Source organism: Apodemus sylvaticus, chromosome 3, assembly GCF_947179515.1.
Source record: "Apodemus sylvaticus chromosome 3, mApoSyl1.1, whole genome shotgun sequence".
In the NCBI taxonomy this organism is placed as follows: domain Eukaryota; kingdom Metazoa; phylum Chordata; class Mammalia; order Rodentia; family Muridae; genus Apodemus; species Apodemus sylvaticus.
The window spans coordinates 31,392,931-31,413,097 of NC_067474.1; the positions used below are offsets into that span (position 1 = coordinate 31,392,931).

The window sequence follows — 20,167 nt, forward strand, 5'->3', positions numbered from 1 at the left end:
GTGGGGGGAGATCATACCTGCATTCTTACAGTGTTGTGATAATTAATATCTCTCTCACTGAACTATGTATTCTGAATTCCATTATTGAAATGAGATTGCATGTTATTGGTTAACTGTTTCTAAAATTTCAAATGCCTTTTCATTCATTGTTCACTGGTGAATGTTCATTATTCAGATTAATAAATGTTTGCAAGTAATTTTATTTCTTATTGATATTTATTGTTTCTACATTTATTAATTCCTGTCTTGAAAATGCATTTTCCTTAAGATTATTATTTGAAGGCATGGGTTTCTGAACTCATTCCATGTATTCAGCCATTCTAATTTGATTGCTTTTGAAATTTTGTGTTATAATCTCTTTATAACCAATTTGTTCCCAAGGTCAATCTCATGAATAATTTTAAAGATGCCGTTCATTAGATATGTATTAATATTTATCTGATTGATTTCTTACTTTTATAATATGATGTACCCTTTACATACTTCCACACATAAATGTCCCTCTTTCTTCTTTGCAAATTTCCTTAGAGAAATGCCTCCTTGATGATCAGGATCTACCTTCTCTTCCCCTTCCTTAATAACTCTCCTCTAATATTCTGGCTCATTTATCAAGTCCTTCACAAGTTAGAGCTCTTTTCTCAAACAGTTCTTTTGGAAAGGTGTTTCAGTGTTTCCACAGGACCTGTATGACTAAGAAATGTTTTCAAGCTTTTATTACCATCACCTTTGATGTCTAATTTTGCATCTTGTTAGATGCAGTAGCATACAAAATGTTTATATGTGTGTGCATATGTATGTGTGCATGTCATGTCAATAATGCCATTCAAATGGCAAAGGAGAATATCACGCACCCTTCTCTATTGTACACCACTTTAATAACTTGACACATTCTCTCATGAACTTAAAAGTTCTAGGATTTTCGTTTTCGGCTTGGCAGGAGGTCAGCAAGTCCCAGCAATATATACGAGATCAAGGATATTGTGAAAATTCAGTGAGATATTGTGGTGGGAAATATTCTGCAAAGTTTAACTGACTCCAGCATGTGGGCTAGCTTCTTGCTATGTCTTCATTACACACACACACACACACACACACACACACACACACACACATACACACACACACTCACTCATTCACTCACAAACACATACACTTAGCAGATTGTTAGAAAGGGCTCCCTGAGTCTCACCTCAAGAAGCTGGGTATATGTTTCACAGGTTTTAACAAAAAAGTAACAAGAAACTTCTAGTCCTCAGCCCCTCCTCCATCCTCCAAATTTCATATACAAATTATTATTGTCCAATGTAATGTTTGGAGAGCTATTTTTTCCAACATTTTCCATCTGTTTACTAAATATGACCTCTTGCGTTCTGCTTCTTGCTTTACTGACTGACCATGAAATACATCTTGTCAGTTCTCTCTTCCATTTTGCCTAGGCAGCTGTCATGTACCTGGAACAATGCTGGCCTTTGCTTTGGCTGCTTTTCCCTCCTGTGGGCTCCTCTTCCCCTCTACTGGCTGCCAAGGAAAAGCACATTTATTGGCCTTGCCCCCAGACACACGCCTGCCCCTGCTCCCTTCCCCCTTCCTCTCCAGCCAGAAGTCACCTGCCAAGGGCTGGTATTTGCTGCCTCCCCTGTCTACCTCCTTACTCTGCCTCTGTTCAGCTCCATTTTTGCACCCTCTTCTGAAGTTCTCTGGCTCTGATTGCCAGCCTGGCACACCAGCAGCCTCCCTCCAGCTCCTGCAGCCCTCTGGGCTCCCTCCAGACCGCCATGCCTCTCTGATTTGTCCCCATCATCTTCCTCCCGCCCATGTCAGCTGTTTACAGTCACAACCCCACCACCACCACCCTGGAGGTGGTGAGTGCTCCCTCTTTCTGCAGCTTCTATCCATGCTCTGCAGCTGCCTTCTCTCCAGGGACTCCACCTCTTTTCTTAGGTGGATTAAAGACCACATCTTTGGAATCCCAGCATTTTGATGAGTGTTCACCATTCATTTGATGAGGGTAGTTTCAGGCTGATTCTGACTTTGACTGGTCTCCTACCAAAACCCTTTGCCTATTCCCTGAACCTGTAAGGTGTCTGCAATGACCCTGGAAGACAGCAGGCCATAGAATTAAGGGACCCTAACAAAGTTTTGGATGGCAGGAATTTGCCATTTCCATCTTACAAACTTGGTGAATCCTGGTAATTGACCTAGACTACCAAGCAGCACTCAGGAACCTGGGCGTACTTCTCATTTCTAGCACTAGGGATCCTTTTGAACCTCTTTAACTAAGATGCTTAATACCCTTCAAACCAGGCCAGGGTTGCTCCTCAGCTGCCACCCAGGTCCATAGCCCTAGCCCCACCCAAGTTCTGGTTGGGGAGGGGCGCACTTGTTTTTAGATGCCTGGGCAAGGAGCGAGAGAGGTGTAGTGAGAATGGATTCCCCAGAGCCCTAGGTATCAGACCTCTGGATGAGGACCAGGTAATAAGAAAAAAGAGTTCATCACGAACTAGGGCCTTTTACAAGGGCCCGGTACCCAATCCAGTGCGCCAGTATCTAAAAGGCATCCTTGAGTCGTCTCCTTTAAGAAGCGCGCCTGCGTGTGTTTCGGGTGAGTGTGTGCCCGCGTGTGTGTGTGTGTGTGTGTGTGTGTGTGTGTGTGTGTGTGTAGGACCGAGCGCGTGCGCGCGCGTGTGTGGTTTGAGTGTGTGTGCGCGCGGGCCCCCAAGATCCCCGCAGACCCCGGGAAGGAGGAGTTATGTAGATTACCGATGAACATTCTGGAGGGGAGCAGAGAGGAGGGAAGGAGCAGCGGAGGCAGTGAGCTGGGAGCGGCTGAGGCCCTTCCCGCAGAAACGGGGGGCACCGGCGGCGTAGGAGGTGGAGAAGGCGGAGGACGCACGGGCTGGAGGCGGCGGCTGCGACTCGGCGGCGCTGGGAATCGGAACCGCGGGTGAACTTGGGCGCCACGTTCCCGGCAACGGCCGGGTGAGGATGGTGAACACTTGCCGCCGCTGACCCTGCCTTTCTTCTGTTTCTCCACGGCTGCCAAGCCTGGCGCCCATCCCCACCCCTGGACGGGTGGGTGAACCTGCAAGCTTCTACCCACCCCAGGACTGGCTTTTTTTTTTTTTTTCTTTTTCTATTTTTTTTTTTTAAAGGAAACGGGGAGTGGGCATTCGGAAAGAGGGAGAAAACGCAGGGGAGCTCGTCCATCCGTTGAGGCACAGTTCACTATGATCTTACTCGCATTCAGCTCTGGAAGAAGGTTGGATTTCGTGCATCGTTCGGGGGTGTTTTTCTTGCAAACCTTGCTTTGGATTTTATGTGCTACAGTCTGCGGAACGGAGCAGTATTTCAATGTGGAGGTAAGAGTACAGTGCTTCCTTCCTCTCCCCTCGCTCAGCTGCTCTCTGGAACCTTTCCTTCACTTCTTGGATCCTTGTAGCTCAGAGCACATTGTGTCCCTTGCCAGTCAGCGACCAAAACCCTTGTTGAGTTTGCCAGTGTTCTAAGTGATGGATGCCTGGAGACCAACAATCCGTTATCCCCAGCTGCACAAAGCACCACACCGCACACTCAGAGACACATTGTAGCACGCTGGCGCTTCTTAGCCAGGGAAGAGGCAAAGCTCTATGTAGTGCAAATGTGTAGCTTTGTAAGAAAGCTTGAGTTTATGGTACATACATAGCTACTGAAACCACATTGATGGTTGGCATCATGTGCCTGGGTATTGTTCCTGCAATATTTCTCCTTGTGGTCTGTGCCTAACAAAGGGAGGCAAAATCAAAGAATCCAAGGAGAGGATGGGAACACTTGATATGCTTAATAACATCACTTTGAGATAAAACACTCAAGCAGACAGTGTCTTTCTATTAGCCATAACTTAATACACTGAAACTAGATCTAACCGTACAGAGCACATGAAATCTATCTCCTCTAAGAGCCTACTCTCTCTCTTCCCAAGGGACTGGAAAATAAACGTGGCCCATTCTAATAGTTTGGAGGTGTGTTTTTAATTTGATTTCACACTGACATGACAAAGCCTAGACATCTCTGGTTGCCATTTGTTTTACTGTGACTTTGGAAACAGCAACAGCAATGGGCAACTTAAGAATGAGGACTCATCAGACCTTCGCGGAAGTGCTCTCCCTGTCATCCACTGAGCTCCAGAGCTGTTCATGTGCAGTGAGTCAAGAGAAGCCAAGCACACCTGGGCTGTTTGGTTGGCACAGTTCCTTACACTAACATTGCACTAAGGTGGAGGCGGTGGTAGGGTCTGGGTAGCACAAACTTCTCTTAGTTGGTTATCAGGGCTTTGTATATCTCAAAAGAATTACAATAGAATCGGCGGGGGAATTGGCCGGGTTCTTTGCCATTGCAATGAACTGGTTCTTGTTCCTATTGTGGTGTTAGGGACTCCTGTTTACACAATAGCTGGACCTGTTGCACACGGTTTGAACATGCTTCGTGGAACCAATTTATAAGCAAAGTGTTCATAATAAGTGCCAGGTGTGGAGGCAGAGTCTTCTATGTACTGTGCTCTGGGGTCCATATAATGGGGCAGAAGAAATGTGTTTGAAAAAGTAAGAGCTATCAACACAGGAATTAAGAAAGTTTGCAGATGTTAAGTAGGGATATGTTTCAAAGAAACCACAATTTGAAAACCAAAATAGGGTAACCATTTGAAGCTCACTTTTATTTTTTTAACATGAAAACAGCAAAGGAAAGAAGCTGAAGGTCCAGGCTTTTCGTGATGACAAAGTTGAACTTTTGCAATCAACCGTCAGTCACTATCAATTTTGTGCTAACATTTAAGCCAGGAGATAATTTATTTGAAATAAAGGAATGGCTAGTTCACAGGCTGAACGAATGAAACCAGCAAGCTGTTGTTAGTAATGCTATATACAGACAGGCTGTTGCTTAGTGGTAGAGGAGACTGTGGTGTGGGGTGAGGCAGAGAGGGTTAAAGTAAGTGCTCCTTATCATCTGGCTTCCTATGAGAATCTGAGCCTGGGTGGTAGCTACCTGCTAGGGAGAACTCTTAACTTACCTTTGCAGGATTAAATGGCATCAATGTTTCGAGATTATTAGGTTTGTTTTGTGAGACTAACTTAGGTTAGATTGTATTACTTTCTATGGGGATTTCTTAGTCAGCTCAACCGGATATTGTTACCTGAAAGGGGTTGAGATACTTTTATAAGAAAAGGATTTCATATTGAATTTCAAATATCTCTTCCCATCTCTCAAGGTTTATGTGAAGAATAGTTTGCAGAGCCACTTTCCCAATTTTAGAGCATTTGAGTTATTCCAGTCATGTTTATTGAAGAATGCAAAGATGTAACTGACAGAGGGAAGAGTCATGCGCCCTATGAGACTTTAGTAAGCTTACTTAATGCAAAGGGAATTTTATAATGATTTATAGGAGATCGTGTTTCAAAGTTTGTATTATTTCCAAATAGCTTTGTAAGCTCTTTAGCACTTCTTTGGTTGGATGTGTAGGCTTCACAACATACACACATACACACAGACACACACACACACACACACACACACACACGTACACACACAAACACACACACATACACACACGTGTGATATTATATATATAATACTATGTATATTAACTATCAAGTAACTGATAGTGAAATAAAAATATCATACAGTATCTAAGATGATGGAACATTTTCTAACTTGTGTTTATGCCTGATGAATATTTACTAGATATCTCTCTGTAATAGGAGATGCTAACAGGACGAATATTGCATTACTTTTCCAGAAGAGGCACTTGTATCATACTCTTTAGTCTTGGCTACAAAATAGATACAAAAGAGTGCTTTATTCCATTGATTCTCAAAAGCAAGCAAGCAAGCAAACCAAAAAAAAAAAAAAAAAAAAAAACCAGCAGTAGTATTAATCATGCTTGAGCCTCCTAGGATCCTGATTATTTTTCCTAGTATACATACTAAGTTATTAAGTTGGACCAAAGCTTTGGAGAGATTCCTTTCATGCTGACAACTAAGATTACAATGTTTTATTCATTGAAGAACTTAATTTGTGATCGCCCCCATACTTTTTATTTGTATGATTTAAGGTAAAAAAAAAATGCCTGTATTTTCTTCTCCCTGTAGAAGGGGATGGGTAGAGTTATCCATTCCTGTCTGATTTTAAGAAAATAAACATTCATAATGTTCTACTTTTAGAATGGATGGTAGAAAACTTTGATATTATTATGAAAGACAGTGATAAAGGTACTTTCGTGTGGTTTTGAAAAAACAAACAAGAGTATCAAATTATGAAACGGATACTCTCAAAGCCAGTCCTATGGATAACATGCCTGTATTTCTCTACTGCTCTTTCGGACATCAATGAATATTCATCACTGAGGGCTCTGTATCCTGTAAATGGTAATAGTGTAAATCAGCACATCACAGAGAAGCAGGATGACTAATATTAACTGAAAGTCAAAACCTGCTGTCATTGGATAACAGTCTAAGACTCAGGTATTCATTGGCCAGAAAGCTGAGGTCGTTATTGGTCAGAGGCAGATAAATTATTAACAAGAAATTGTGATTTAGATCCTATACTCTTGGAATCATTTCATTTTTAATGTCGTTACTAGGAACTAGAGATTTCATGATTATGAAGCTTATTATTGGGTGCATACATTCTTTGTTATGAAACTTGAGCTACATTATAGTTTATGATGACAATAACATAATATCTTGGATAGCATGCCATATGTATATTAGTAGTTGTAGATTGAATCTTGAACAATAATACCTGATTGTTAGGAGGAAAGAAATTGAAAGCCAGATCTATGGAGAAAATAAAGCATGTGAAACTCAACTATATGTAGAGCAAAATAGACAGTGATGATTACGGTTTGGTTTGGAAATCTTGAGGAGGCAAAATTTGACTTTCCTAAATCAAAGAAGATTCCATGTGCATATTGATCATTTATTAAAAGTCTTATGAATTGCAATTGTCTTTTTTAAGTTTTTTCTATTTGTTTATATAAGTGGTTGGGATTTGTTTATCATTTTCTGGTTTGTTTCATCTGTCTTAAAGGTCAAAGTTTCATTTGGATAGCTGCATACTACATTTGAAAGTGCCGAAAATTGATTCTAAGATATTTTAAGAGATAAAAATACCCATATTTTATAGATTTAAAAGTGCCATATGTTGAGACACTTCTATTTCCTATTTCTTGTTTTCTACTTCATTTAGTGTTCCAGATTCATTATTAAATTAACTTATGAACATATGTCCAGATTTAACCTCTACCTACAGGATCCCATAAGTCTGTGTCATAGCAGCTAATACTGATCAATAACTGGTCTGCAGCAGGAGCCCTGTAACTAATATATACACTTGTGTACCTGCTGCTGGATTGTAGGCAGAATGAAAACTCCACACGTGCTGGTCATTTAGAATGTTTCAGAGGGACAGAAGCTACAGCCAGGAGACCAGGAGTTAACAGTTCTGGGCTCTCCAGCTTCTCCCTGTCTTACTTTGACTTTGCTTTTCTCTCTGGAAGTTGCCTGGACAGACTTTGCCTAAATCTAGCGTTCTTTCGGAAATGCTTCTAAAGGTACACAGACTGGGGAAGCCCCTTTGTCCTGACAGCCTCTTGAAAAGCCCACTGGGATTTGAAGTCCATCTCGGACTGTTCATCTGGATTCTTTCAGACTCTTCAAGAAAATGAAGATCAAGTTATATTCAACAACCACTTTCTTACATTTAAAGTAAATTTAAAAGGGCTGTATATGAAGTTTCTATTAGTACTAAATAGAAAGATCTTAATGAATTGTTCAGATTAATAATTATTTTTAAGTTGAATTGTTATTACATGTTGATTAATTTCATTTTGAGGCCCTCTGCAGCTATTTGCAATGTATCTTTTTCTGACGATTTATAAATAACTAATTAGAAGATTTTCAGGAATGTACTGATAAAAACACAAATCCTGACACTAGATTTCCTGGCTTCTATCTAATCCCAATGCTTCTGTTGGAGCACTTTCAGCCTCTGGAAGTTATAATTCACATATTTGAGAGATGATACTATTTGCTTTGTAGCTTGTTTTGATGTTTGAATGAATACTGTATAGCTAGTGTATATATACATATATATCTTATAGGAATAACTTCTTCACATGATTAAACACTATATATATGTATATAAACATATATATCACTATTAATAATTGTAAATCAGTGTTGATACAGAGGACATTGACATGATAACAGCAAATTACATAATAGTAGATCACAGTCAGCCAGTTTGAAAGATGTCATTTAAATATCCTTTCTAATTTTATACTGTAATGTCTTGAAATCAATCATGATAACATCAGTACATTTTCTTCCTGTGTTTTTTCTTTAGACAGTTTAGCTTGAGAACGTGATTTTCACATTTTGTCATGTCATCTGTTACTATCATAGAATGTCAAGTACAGCTTACACCTTCTATTACAAGGCAGAGTTTGCTCAAATCTGTTCATAGTTAAAATAATACCACCAAATATAGTACTTTATAATTCAAAGAGAACATGCATTTTTATTCAGTTAGGGACCAAGTACTTTATAGACCAACCGTAATCGATGTTTGAACATCAGGTTGCAAGACATGACAAGATAAAAACATTTTCCAGGAAGACAGAGAGATAACACAGTTGTCTTCCTGTAGCCTTGGGGATGACAACGTGATCCCTAGTGGGATATAGTGGATCATGGAGTAGACATCTAGGACAACTGCATCAAGCCTGGTATTTTCAGTAATTGCTTTGAACATTGTCAAGTCATTTTTTCATTGACATTTTCTAAAGAAGCAAGTATTAAAATAAACTGCCAATAATGCTGTGATGGTTTGTACTAATTGCTAACTTGACAAGATCCAGAATCACCTTGGAGACAAATCTCTGTGTCTGTATGTGAGAGATTTTTCTAGATTGCCTGATTAGGTTGGGAGATCTACACTAAGTATGGTCTAAGTAAGACAGGCATGGAAACTGAGCACCTCTTTCACAAGGTCTGCCTTTTCTTCCACAAGGTACTATGCCCTCAAGCTGTGAACCCAAATAAATTCTTTCCTTAAGTTGCTCAGGCATTTTACCACAGTAACCAGAGAATACAAAACAAAACAAAATGTCCTCCTTCAAATGAACACAAAAGGCCATTTTTAAATTTACGGGAGTTAATCTCTGTTTCTTTACAGATTGTATATATAGCCATGTATAGATTGTATATATAGCCATGAAATATCAGGGATGGGATATACATACATACCACAGAAATTGAGAACAATTTATGTTATAATGGTAAATGTTTCATATTTTCTCTACATTGAATGCCTTTGGGCTAAGCATGGTTATGAATTACATGTAACCACATTACTATCTCTAGCAACAAATTGAGCTTCATTTTCAAGCATCATTCCAGTCTTGTTACTAATAAAAATACTTTTTACCAAGATAGAAAGCTTTAAAAGTTAAATATTAGAAACAAGAACCTTTTATTCTATAAAAATATATCTGTCACAAGTGGTACTTTTTAAGAAAAATGTAAGTTGGAATATGTTGTCTGAGTTTCTGGAGGGAATATTTCAAAATTGATATCCATCTTTCCATCCACTAATTCATCTATCTATCTATCATCTATCTAACTATCTATCTATCTATCTATCATATATCTATCTATCTCCCTACCTACCTAAATATCTATCTCTAAATGTCTCTAATGTTTGTTGTCTTACTATCTCCTATCTATCTATATATCATGTGTTCATTTTGCCTCTTGTGGAAGATAATTTTTACACATCATCTGAGTGCTAGATTATCTTTCTCAACACATATTTAATTTTGACCCTGAGAAATATTTATTTCATAAAATATGAAGCTAATATAACCATTGAGAAATTGCATGCAAAATGATAAGTGTTAAGTAATTATGTAAGTAATGCCAACTAAACGAAAGTTCTCTTGCATTATTTTTCCTTAGGAAAGTTATAGGTAGAATTTGGATGTGACTTTTGAAACCATCCTTGATTGAAGCTTGCTGTCATGTAGCAGTGAGTCCATGGTATTTCAACACCTACAGCACTGGTACACTGCTTTTTAATATTTGGATTTGTAAGCAGCTTGGTGATAGGTTGATTAAATGTGACCTCTGAGTGCAGTATATGAAAAGAGGCTAGAGGGCACAATTGAGCTGTCTACTAAATTCTACCATGCCTTAGAAGAATTGGTTTGAAAAATCAAAGAAACTAGGTAGAATCAGATGTCACTCACAGACAAATATTTTTAAAGGAGACAGTGAGCACATAGCTCATGATTTAAGATGTCACCTGGCTTGAATGGTCATCACTTGGAATCAAGAATTATATATTTCCTCAACTCAGAAGCAAATTAATGTTTCTTTGGAAAAAAAATGATGTTCTGAGCCTGACAGTATGCTAAAGAAGGTGATGATGTAGCACTGCTTCATATATTCTTCTTCATAGTTATAGCAAAGGTCATAATCTATGTTTTCAGTGACTGCACTTGCTTTTGGTATGACCAGAATGACTCATGTACTTAGAAACAAGGTGGGTAAGATTAGTTTGATCATACATCAAACATCATAGTTTGATGTTTGTGTCACAAACATCAAATTTCAAATGTACTTAAGGTTACTTAATCCTTTGATATCTACTTGTATTATTTTCCTAATATTTATTGGGATTTATATTCAATGACTATTTTCCAATGAGAACAGGTTTTGAAATACAGTTTATGCCTATTGTTTTTATAATGGGGAATAAGTTTTTCACCTGATTATCAAATTAATTTATTTAAACAGAAGCTTCAGTAGTCCTTCAATTTGAAAACCATAGCTTATAAGAATGATTATTAGATGGAAGAAGTATATGAGTAAGAAGACGTTCACTAATACATTAGAGAGTACCATCATATATTTAAGGTATAACCTACTCAAAATTGTAATTCAAGTTTTAGAAATGTGTTTTAGACAGACAGTTAGGTGGCATAAGATAAATAAAACAAGCTATGTTTCAGGAGCAAGAGAGAGTTATTGGAAGGTTGTACATTATTTAATGGAACAAAAAATTCAACTATTTGCTTTAGCTATAGACAAGAGAAGGCAGAGAAAATCCTTCTAGGGGAAGCTGGATACTGTCATTAATGGCATTTCATGTCTTTAAATTGTGTGCACTTGATGTGGCATGAGGCACGTGCCTCAGTACATGTCTGACATAATCAAACTCAGTAAATATCACCAGAAGAAATTTTTATGGGATCTTTTCAGAGTGGAATCACTGTCGTGGGACAATCGTTTGTAATGGTTGGTAGGTGTGTTTGTTTTAGGTTTCTATCTTTTGTGCATTCATTCTTTCTATAAACATTTGCTTGCCTGTTTTCTCTCATAGATCTTTAGGCATCCGGTATTTTCAGATTATTTCCAAATCTGCTTTACAAGTTGGAAAATGTTAGGAGAAGCCAAATATCTACCCCTCCCTTCTTCCAACATGAGTTAAATGAAAGAGATGCAAGTAGGTTGCAGAAAATAATGAATGCACAATCTTCTATGCCATTGAGAACAATCGTAGTCTGGAGCCCTGCCAGTTATAGGTAACTCCTTTTGTGTAGACTGAACATTCTTACTATTGCAGCAACTTTTCTCATGTCACTGACCGCTTTGCACCTGTATGGGATTAAGGATAATTGTTTATTCCATGGGTAATTCAGAATTATGGGGCAGCATTTGCTTCCAACAGGTATGCCATCTACATTGTTTTCAAATAGCACAAGTCTTTAATGGCAGCACTGAAATCATGTAAACAGTCACTCACCCTTGAGACTGAGAGTAGGAGGGAGTTTTGCTTCCTGTATTCTCTCTCATGATTAGAAGAACAGAAGTAGGCATCTTTTGTCATTATATACTTATTAGGAAAACAATGGGAGATTAGGTCAATGGAATAGCCTCAGACTTCAGATGTTTTAATTTAACTATAAAAACAAGGTTGAGTAACAAGTAAATGCTTAAACCTTAATATCCTGCATTAGCACATTTCATTATCACTATAGTGTTGTGAGTTAACACAACTTTTTCTGCCTTCACAATGAGGAGGGAGTGAGGATCTTGCCAGACACACATTCCAATGAAGTGTTTGGGGGAGAAGCCTAGTATTAAAGTAGGAAGTCTGTGTCTGGAACACAGGCTCCTAAATCAGTTTAAGTGGAAAGTGATTTCCAGGTTCCCAAGAAGGAACATTGGGTCTACTTACATTTATGACATCTTTTATACTCCAACATAAAAATAAATATTTAATATACATAATGAATTCAAGGGACCTATTCTAAGCAGAGTCTTACCTGTAGTAAAACTGAATAGAGGACCTAGATTTGACTGCTTGATACAGCAGTGATTATCTGCAGATCAATAAAGTTTTAGTGTTAAAAGTCAGTTATGATTTTTGAACATAATGTTTTTAAACATTAGAAATGTGTAACCTATCTAAAACCTAATATGACATTGCATATTATATTAAATGAATTGTAATATGATTTCTCAACAGTTTGTAACAATATAGTTTACTATTGAATATGATGTTCAGAGGCCATAATCATTTCAGCATATTTTATGATGAAATGTATTGACCATTGTAGAAACACAAAAGCAAACTTTCATCAGAGGTGGGCATTGTGGTGCCTTGCAGGAAAGCATGTTTGTGTGAAAGACTGTGCATCTGTGTGTGTATAGAGCCTGCTGTGTTACATGGTTTTTGGTAATTTCTGTGTTTATATTTTTATCAGTTGTATCGAAAGTTCAAGATAACAGATATGCTATTTCAAAGTATTTATTTGTAATATAAAGGAAATTTCTTAATAGAACATACACACACACACACACACACACACACACACAGAGAGAGAGAGAGAGAGAGAGAGAGAGAGAGAGAGGATGCTTTGAAAAAATAATTGAGTAAATCTCTACATCTTGTCATAAGACGTGCTATCCATTCCCTGCCATATTTGTACAGATGACAAGTTGGTGGCTGATGCATATGTGTTAAATAACATCTTTGGGTCTTATGATTCCTACTGTGTGTAGCTTCCATGACTCATAATTTTTTCATTTGTCTTTTAAAGGAGATTTGTGTATAAATCAGGTTACTAGGGTAAACTCTAGATCATTTTGTGAAATTATCAGTGTTAAATACTTATTCCATAACTTTTTGCTTTCCCTTGAAGCAGTGCATCCCAGGGTGTGTGAGAGTTTTAGGCACCGTGTCCCTTACACACTGTAAACTTGAGTGGGTAGAGTTACTGACTCATTCTCCAGTTACTCACATGTAAAACAGGGAAGATAATGATTAAGTTTGTTGTAAGATTAAAGACTTAAGGACAGATATTGAACAAAGATAAAATATCTTCAGAATAAGTGTTGCTTATTTACATTAAAGCTTACTTTTTTATATATTCCCTCCATCCTAAAATAACTCTCAAAATGCACAAAATAAATAAAACTATGATTTCTAGTAACTTAATGTTTAGTAGAGAATGAGCTATCTCTAGGAGTTGGGACCAAATGAGGTTAAATGTTTCTATAATTGTTTTCAAACGTGTGAATAAGAGGAAAAATCTAGGTTTGGCAAACCCAGACTCTCAAGATATAAAAAGAGCTACATTTGGGGAGACTGATGTGCCTAGAGTTCATAGCTCAATGTCTTAGGGTTTCCATTGCTATGAAGAGCACTATGACCCAGGCAACTCCTATAAAGGCAAACAATTAATTGGGCTGGCTTAGAGATTCTGAAGTTCAATCCACTATCATCATGGCAGGAAGCATGGCAGCACCCAGAGATTCAGGGTGCTGGAGGACCTGGGAGTTCTACATATTGTTCCAAAGGCAACCAGAAGAGTGGCATCCTCAGACAGCTAGAAGAAAGCTTTCTTCTGCAATGGGGAAGGCCTGAGCATAGGAGGAGACCCCCAAAGTCCACCCCCACAATGACACAGTTCTTCCCACAAGGACACACTTTCTAATAGTACCATTCCCTATGGGACAAGCATATTGAAACCAGCATCATAAATGTCCTGAGAGAAGATAATACAAAAAAGGAGAACACGAATGATCTGTAGAGGTTTCTCTCCTTGAAGTTTCTGTACCTTCTTGTGAAGTCACCACCCAGGGATAAGGAAAGCATGCAAATAGATTAGAGAATGCAATAACTGGTATTTAGCAAGCAGAGGCCGTAATGCCTGCTCACCTACCCCGGGCAAACAGGAATACCTCATTTTCATGGGTTATTTGTAGAGCATTCAGAATTATCCTGCATTGGTAAGTGGAAAATAACTATCCCAAAATGCAAGAAACTGTGTTTCTGCTTAACAATTCTAAAGTCCAAAGATTTGGAACATTTCTAAGGGACTTAGCAGTGAAGCTCCACAGTATTAATTGGAATAAATCAACACGTCATAGCCTAAATAGTAAGACTCAGTGTGCCTTTCATCAAATAACAACTGACCAAGCATCGAGATGAAAAGTGAGGCAGTGATAAATCAGACAGAGAAATTTTGTGGAAATAATCAGGAAGACCTGAGGCTAGCTCTTTAACACTCACTTAAAAAAGGAATTGTGTGGGCGCTGAGTGGGGAGGGGTTAGATGGGCGGGAAAGCACCCTCATAGAAGCAGGGGGAAAAGAGGGAGGGGATAGGGGATTAACTGGGAAGGGGGACAACATTTGAAACATCAATAAATATAATAACCAATAAAAGAAAAGAAAAACAAGGAGGTTGTGGGAATTTAAACTTGACTGCCAGAGTTGGAGACAGCAGCATCCTTGGGGTTTATTGGCTAGTATGTCTGTCTCAATAAGAAAACTCTTGGTAGAAAATCTATCTTTAAAAATAAGGTGGAGAGTGAATAGGGGAAGCATATGCCATTGTAGTCTGGCCTCCACACTCACCAATGTTCCTCTACAGCGTATAATTCATGCCTGTGGAAAGAAGCACAAAAGAACAGTTTTGGACAGAGAACTCAGTGTGTGTAAGGGAAACCCAAACATGACATAGATGTTAAACTTAGAAATAAGAATATCAAGAAATTATGACTGTATTATTTATTTTCAAAAGTTGACTTTTGACTGAAATATGACTGTAATCCAACCTAATGTTGTATTAAATTTCTCTATGAATAGGTGATAATTTCATGTACTTTGTCCCCTAAATTGACACAAAAAAGAGTAAACTGAAATGTTAAAATGCTTAATTGTAGAACATGCTGTTGTTCAGCACTTGGGTTTAGTTGAGTAGTACATTCCTATGGCTGAAACATTACAGGAAGGCTAATGCCCCATTTTAATTTTTAATCTCCAGTTTGGATCTCTCTTCTCAGTTACACCTCTGTTCTCCTCTGTCACCCTCATGAACAAGAGATGGATCTCTTCTCTTTACATGTTCTCTCACTTGTGTTTCATACTACTGCCTGACCACATGGGTGTAAACCTCAACCTTAGATACCAACCTTACTGCTCCCTGGCACTCAGTCACAACCTCAGAAAATTTGCCTCATGCTCTGTATTTAAATTGATCTCCAGTCTTTTCATTTTCAGCTTGATTGTTGGGCCTTAGTAGTCCAGTCTTCACAGGCTTTATTATTCCTCTTCCACAGCTCTCCTGCAAGACTTCTTATGGCCAAAGCCCACCCCTCTCTCTAGCCTCATAGATAAACATTCAACGCCTGCATCCTGTGATATATCACAGGGGTTGTCTCTGCACATCTAAAAGGAAATGAAAACCCAAATAACTCTAACATGTGTTTCATATCTATGGTAGACTATTAGAAAGACCTCATAAACCTTAAAATACTTATTTACAAATCCATGAAGAAAGGATGGTATCGATATATTTGTATTATAAAATTACTTTACGAAAATTAAATAGCACCAAACTTTAAGAAAAAGGAACATTGGTGTACATTTTCTCAAATACCTGTTGCAGCTAGATGAAAAAAAATAGCTAAAATCTTCTTCACACTTTTGCATTTATATAAGCAATATTATGAAATATTATGCATGGTCTCTTATGAGCTCAACAAGAACTTGTAAGTAAATGAGAGTAAGTGGACAAGTTTAGTAGCAACTTATGTAGAGAGTTTAATCTAGGGGGCACTGAAGATCTTTAAGACATTTTGGTTGATACACACACACACACACACACACACACACATGTATTTATACACATACACATATTTATATGTACCCTTGCTGAGACTGTTTAGTCTAGGTTGTGTGTATATGATTGCAATGTTGCCCACTTTGTACTGGGTGATCAGTTAGGATGCTATCCTTGTGAATGATGAATTCTCCCATTTTAAGCCATCATTGGTTGCCTGCTGTTTTTTATTGAGTGGTCTGCTTCCCTAAGGTTTCCCCATCTATATCACTATACCTATTGGTATTGTTACTGTTCTCATATTGAGTAGGCTGCATCATGTTGAGTTATAGGTGTAGCTTCCCTATCATTTCTAAAACACAAAATCTCACAGCAAATTCTACACATCACTGTTGAAATTCCATTGATTGCTCACTAATGCTAAGACTTGGCCCATAGGTATTTAATAACTAAATTCCAATTCAGTCTGCTTCTATGTGCCTTTGAGCTTTGATATTCCTCTCACTTGAACCCTGTAGGCTGAATGCATATTTGTATGGAAAAAATTTAAAGGGACTGAAAGAATTTTTCTCGCTTTTGCTCAGAGCATATGAATATATTTAGAATATCAGAACCAATTAAGTGTCTTGCAAATAATCTCCTGTCCAGGTGTAATAGATCTAATCTGTTTCCCACTGTAAGTGCAGCTAATTATGAGACAGTGTATTTGTTTGACCACCATTGTGTTCAATGAGCTGGAGATTGCTTTGCTAAACTGAAGATCTTACTAGCTCTATACTCAAGGAGCAAATGTATTATATTACCTAGATTCAAAGGTATCAGTGGCTAATAATATTTTCTTACTATTTCTGTTTTGTCTCTTAACTCATTGTGTCCCCTGGGTGATAGTATACAATGAACATCTACTTATTTGCAATTGCCAATAATTAATATTATGAATTAAATCTTGTTTATTTTATACAAGATAAATTTAAACATATCACTATTGTCTTTAAATTTACACCAAATCTAGGAGACTAAGAGGAGGGTATAACTCAGTAATAAGTTGATGATGAAAGTGTTAAGAGCAACATCACAAAAAAGCTGAAATTTATCATATTACCCACTTCTGTAGTCAGTAGTATTTGTATCTCTTTTCACATTTCTTTTATTTTCTATTTCTTTTATTTCATATTTGATTTTTGTTAACTTTCCTTTGTAATGTTCTTAATGTTTCAAACTTTGAATTAGTTATTTCCATGTTTCTATGACTATTCTAGTGGTGGGAGGTTGAATTTATTTTTTGAAATAAAGAAGAAAAACAATAGATTCTCATAACCACCATCAATATCATCATCATCATCATCATCATTTGGAATTGGGACTTTTTATTCAACATTCTCATTTAAGACTCTTGGTGTCATGATAGAACAAGAACCCATTTGATTGAACTCAAGCAGTAGACGATGTTTGTCACAAAAATATGAATGTTGTTCAGACTGTTAGCCAGCAACAGTCCAAGCAAGCAAGGAAGACATTTTTTCTATTTTTATTACTTCTCTGAGAACTTCATACATGGTATTTTGTTCATATCCACCATAATAAGAGCAGCAGCAACTTATTCACAACCTACACTTCCTTAGGCTTTTTAAACCTCTTGCCTATACTAAACTCTCTCAAGTAAACCCTATTCTGCATCTCCTCACTGGCTGCCTTTCCTACCTTGTTACAGTCCTTTCTCGGTGCCAGTGGATCCCTTACTCACTTTTCCTTTACAGTCTAGATGGAAGAAGATGTCCTTCTTTACCAGTACATGCTTACTTCTCAGTTTACTAGACAAAACCAAAGAGAAGCTCTAGGATTAGTCAACATTAAGGCATTTTTCTCTCTCTGAACTTCAAAGAATGTGTGACCTCCAGGAGCAGCAGAGGAAGGTGGTTTTCCCAGAAACTGAATACACATTTTGTATAGGTATCAACAGTAGGTGCCTGAGATGGATTAATTGACTTAGCCTTGCCATTTGTTTGAGCTAAGTCATTCATCTGCCTTTCTACTCCTTCTGTGTCTTCATCGATCCTACTAACATATACTCATTTCCTTTCCTACTTTCTTTCCAACTTCCCTTTTGTTTGTCATTTTCCTCAACACCTCTGGATACATCAGAGCTTTGACTGGCAAATGCTGTTACACATGCTGACTGAAAGTCAGTGGAGAAAATGGCAATGAAGAAATTATCATTTATGTACAGATTATATGACAAAGACAGAATATAGACTAAGGATAGCTCATAGCATGAAGACAATATGCCCAGATGTTAAATGTTGGTCTTTGTCAGTAATTTGGCCTTTTGCTATACATTTTTCCTGAAGTTGGTGACATGGAGAGATAGATAGCCTTTTTGTTCCCTTTCCCAACAAATCTCTTTACTGACTGAGGCATCTTCCTGACCCCACATTTTTTTTTAAAGTGAAGGAATTATTGATATGCTTGTTCTTGTTCCTATGTTTAACCATATACTTCATTAAAATATCTGAAATATTAATAAAAACAATAAAAGAAACTTCCTCAAAAGAAGATTCCCCCTATGGAGGAGTTAGAGAAAGGACTGAAGGAGCTGAAGAGATTTGAAACCCCATAGGAAGAACAAAAATATGAGTTAAACAAAACCCCCAGCCCAGAGCTCCCAGGGACTAAACTACTAACCAGATTATACACGGAGCAACCCATGGCTCCAGCCACATGTGTAGCAGAGGGTGGCCTTGTCAGGCATCAATGGGAGGGGAGGCCCTTGGTCCTGTGAAGGCTCGGATGCCACAGTGTAGGGGAATGCCATGGTGGGGAGGCAGGAGTGGGTAAGCGGGTGGGGGAAGCACCCTCATAGAGGCAGGGGAGGGGGAAGATGATAGGGGGTTTCCAGAGGAGAAACTGGAAAGTGGAGAGAGCATTTGAAATGTAAATAAATAAAACATCCAATTTGTGAAATTCAAAGAAAAACAAAAACAAATCAAAGCAGGAGTGAATGCTTCAAGTGAGAGGGAGGAGCAACCCTGTGTCAGTGAGAAGTTCTCGTCTGGGAGCCATGTGGTCATGGTCACTCAGTGTGGCTTGGACTGTTTGAAACATACCTTATATTCTCTCAAAGAAAATACTAGTAACTAAATGAAGACTAATACTTGGTGCAAAGTTGTACTAAAATGTAATCTAGCTCATCTATAAGAAAAGGCAGTTGTTGGCAGCTGTCTTTTTTGTTTGAAATCAAGTTGTTTGAAATCAAAGAGCTTTGACTTCTTGCTTAAATGGTTCAATATTTATAAACCCTTTAAAAATAAATTGTCATGCAACTGTCCAAAAAAAAAAAAAACAGAATAGGGGGTAGGTAAAACAAGAAAAATGAGAACTTTAGACATCAGTGTCCATGTGACCTTTATGAACATGCAAGGTAGATTAATCAATTAGTTAGTTAGTTAGATTTCAGAAAAGTTAATCATTTAGTTAGATGTCAGAAATCATTAGAGTAAGCTAGGGATGAGTAAAATTCTTCTATTATTTGGGCTGTAGCTTGCTTTGACAAAATGCAGTGTGAAATAGTAAAGTTTTCTGTTTCAATATTTATGTGTATGTTACTGTATTAGTCTGATCCGAATAAACCATTAATCGAACAGAAGGGTCAAGGGTGAAAGTATATTTATAAATATTTTCTGAACTCAAGCAATGGCAAATTCATTTTGGATCAAGTAATTCTCTGTGAGCTATATCCTTGTTCTCGGGAGCAGAGATAAGCTGTGTTGTACCTATTGCTCACTCATCTGAGCCTTAGGCACTTTAAACAAGAGCATCTTTCTTTCATCTCTGTTTAAATTTATACGCAATGTTACAACTAAACAGATTCCTAACTATATACACATCATGTCATATCTGTGTACACATCTCACGGCTCATAAGGGAAAGATTTAGAGTGCAGCATGCATATTCATGTGTAATCCAAAGAGAGCTTTTGAAAATCAATCAACATTTTATGT

At 37.8% G+C, this 20,167-nt stretch overlaps 1 protein-coding gene across 1 annotated transcript in view; it reads left to right on the top strand.

The window, feature by feature from the left end:
- The first annotated feature begins 3,227 nt into the window (after window positions 1-3,227).
- Mmp16 (matrix metallopeptidase 16) overlaps window positions 3,228-20,167 on the top strand; it is a 242,735-nt gene continuing 225,795 nt past the window's right edge. The window contains exons 1-2 of the mRNA XM_052175772.1: window positions 3,228-3,359; window positions 3,440-3,649. Coding sequence (XP_052031732.1) covers window positions 3,228-3,359; window positions 3,440-3,649 — 342 coding nt within the window. The remainder of the gene's footprint in view (window positions 3,360-3,439; window positions 3,650-20,167) is intronic.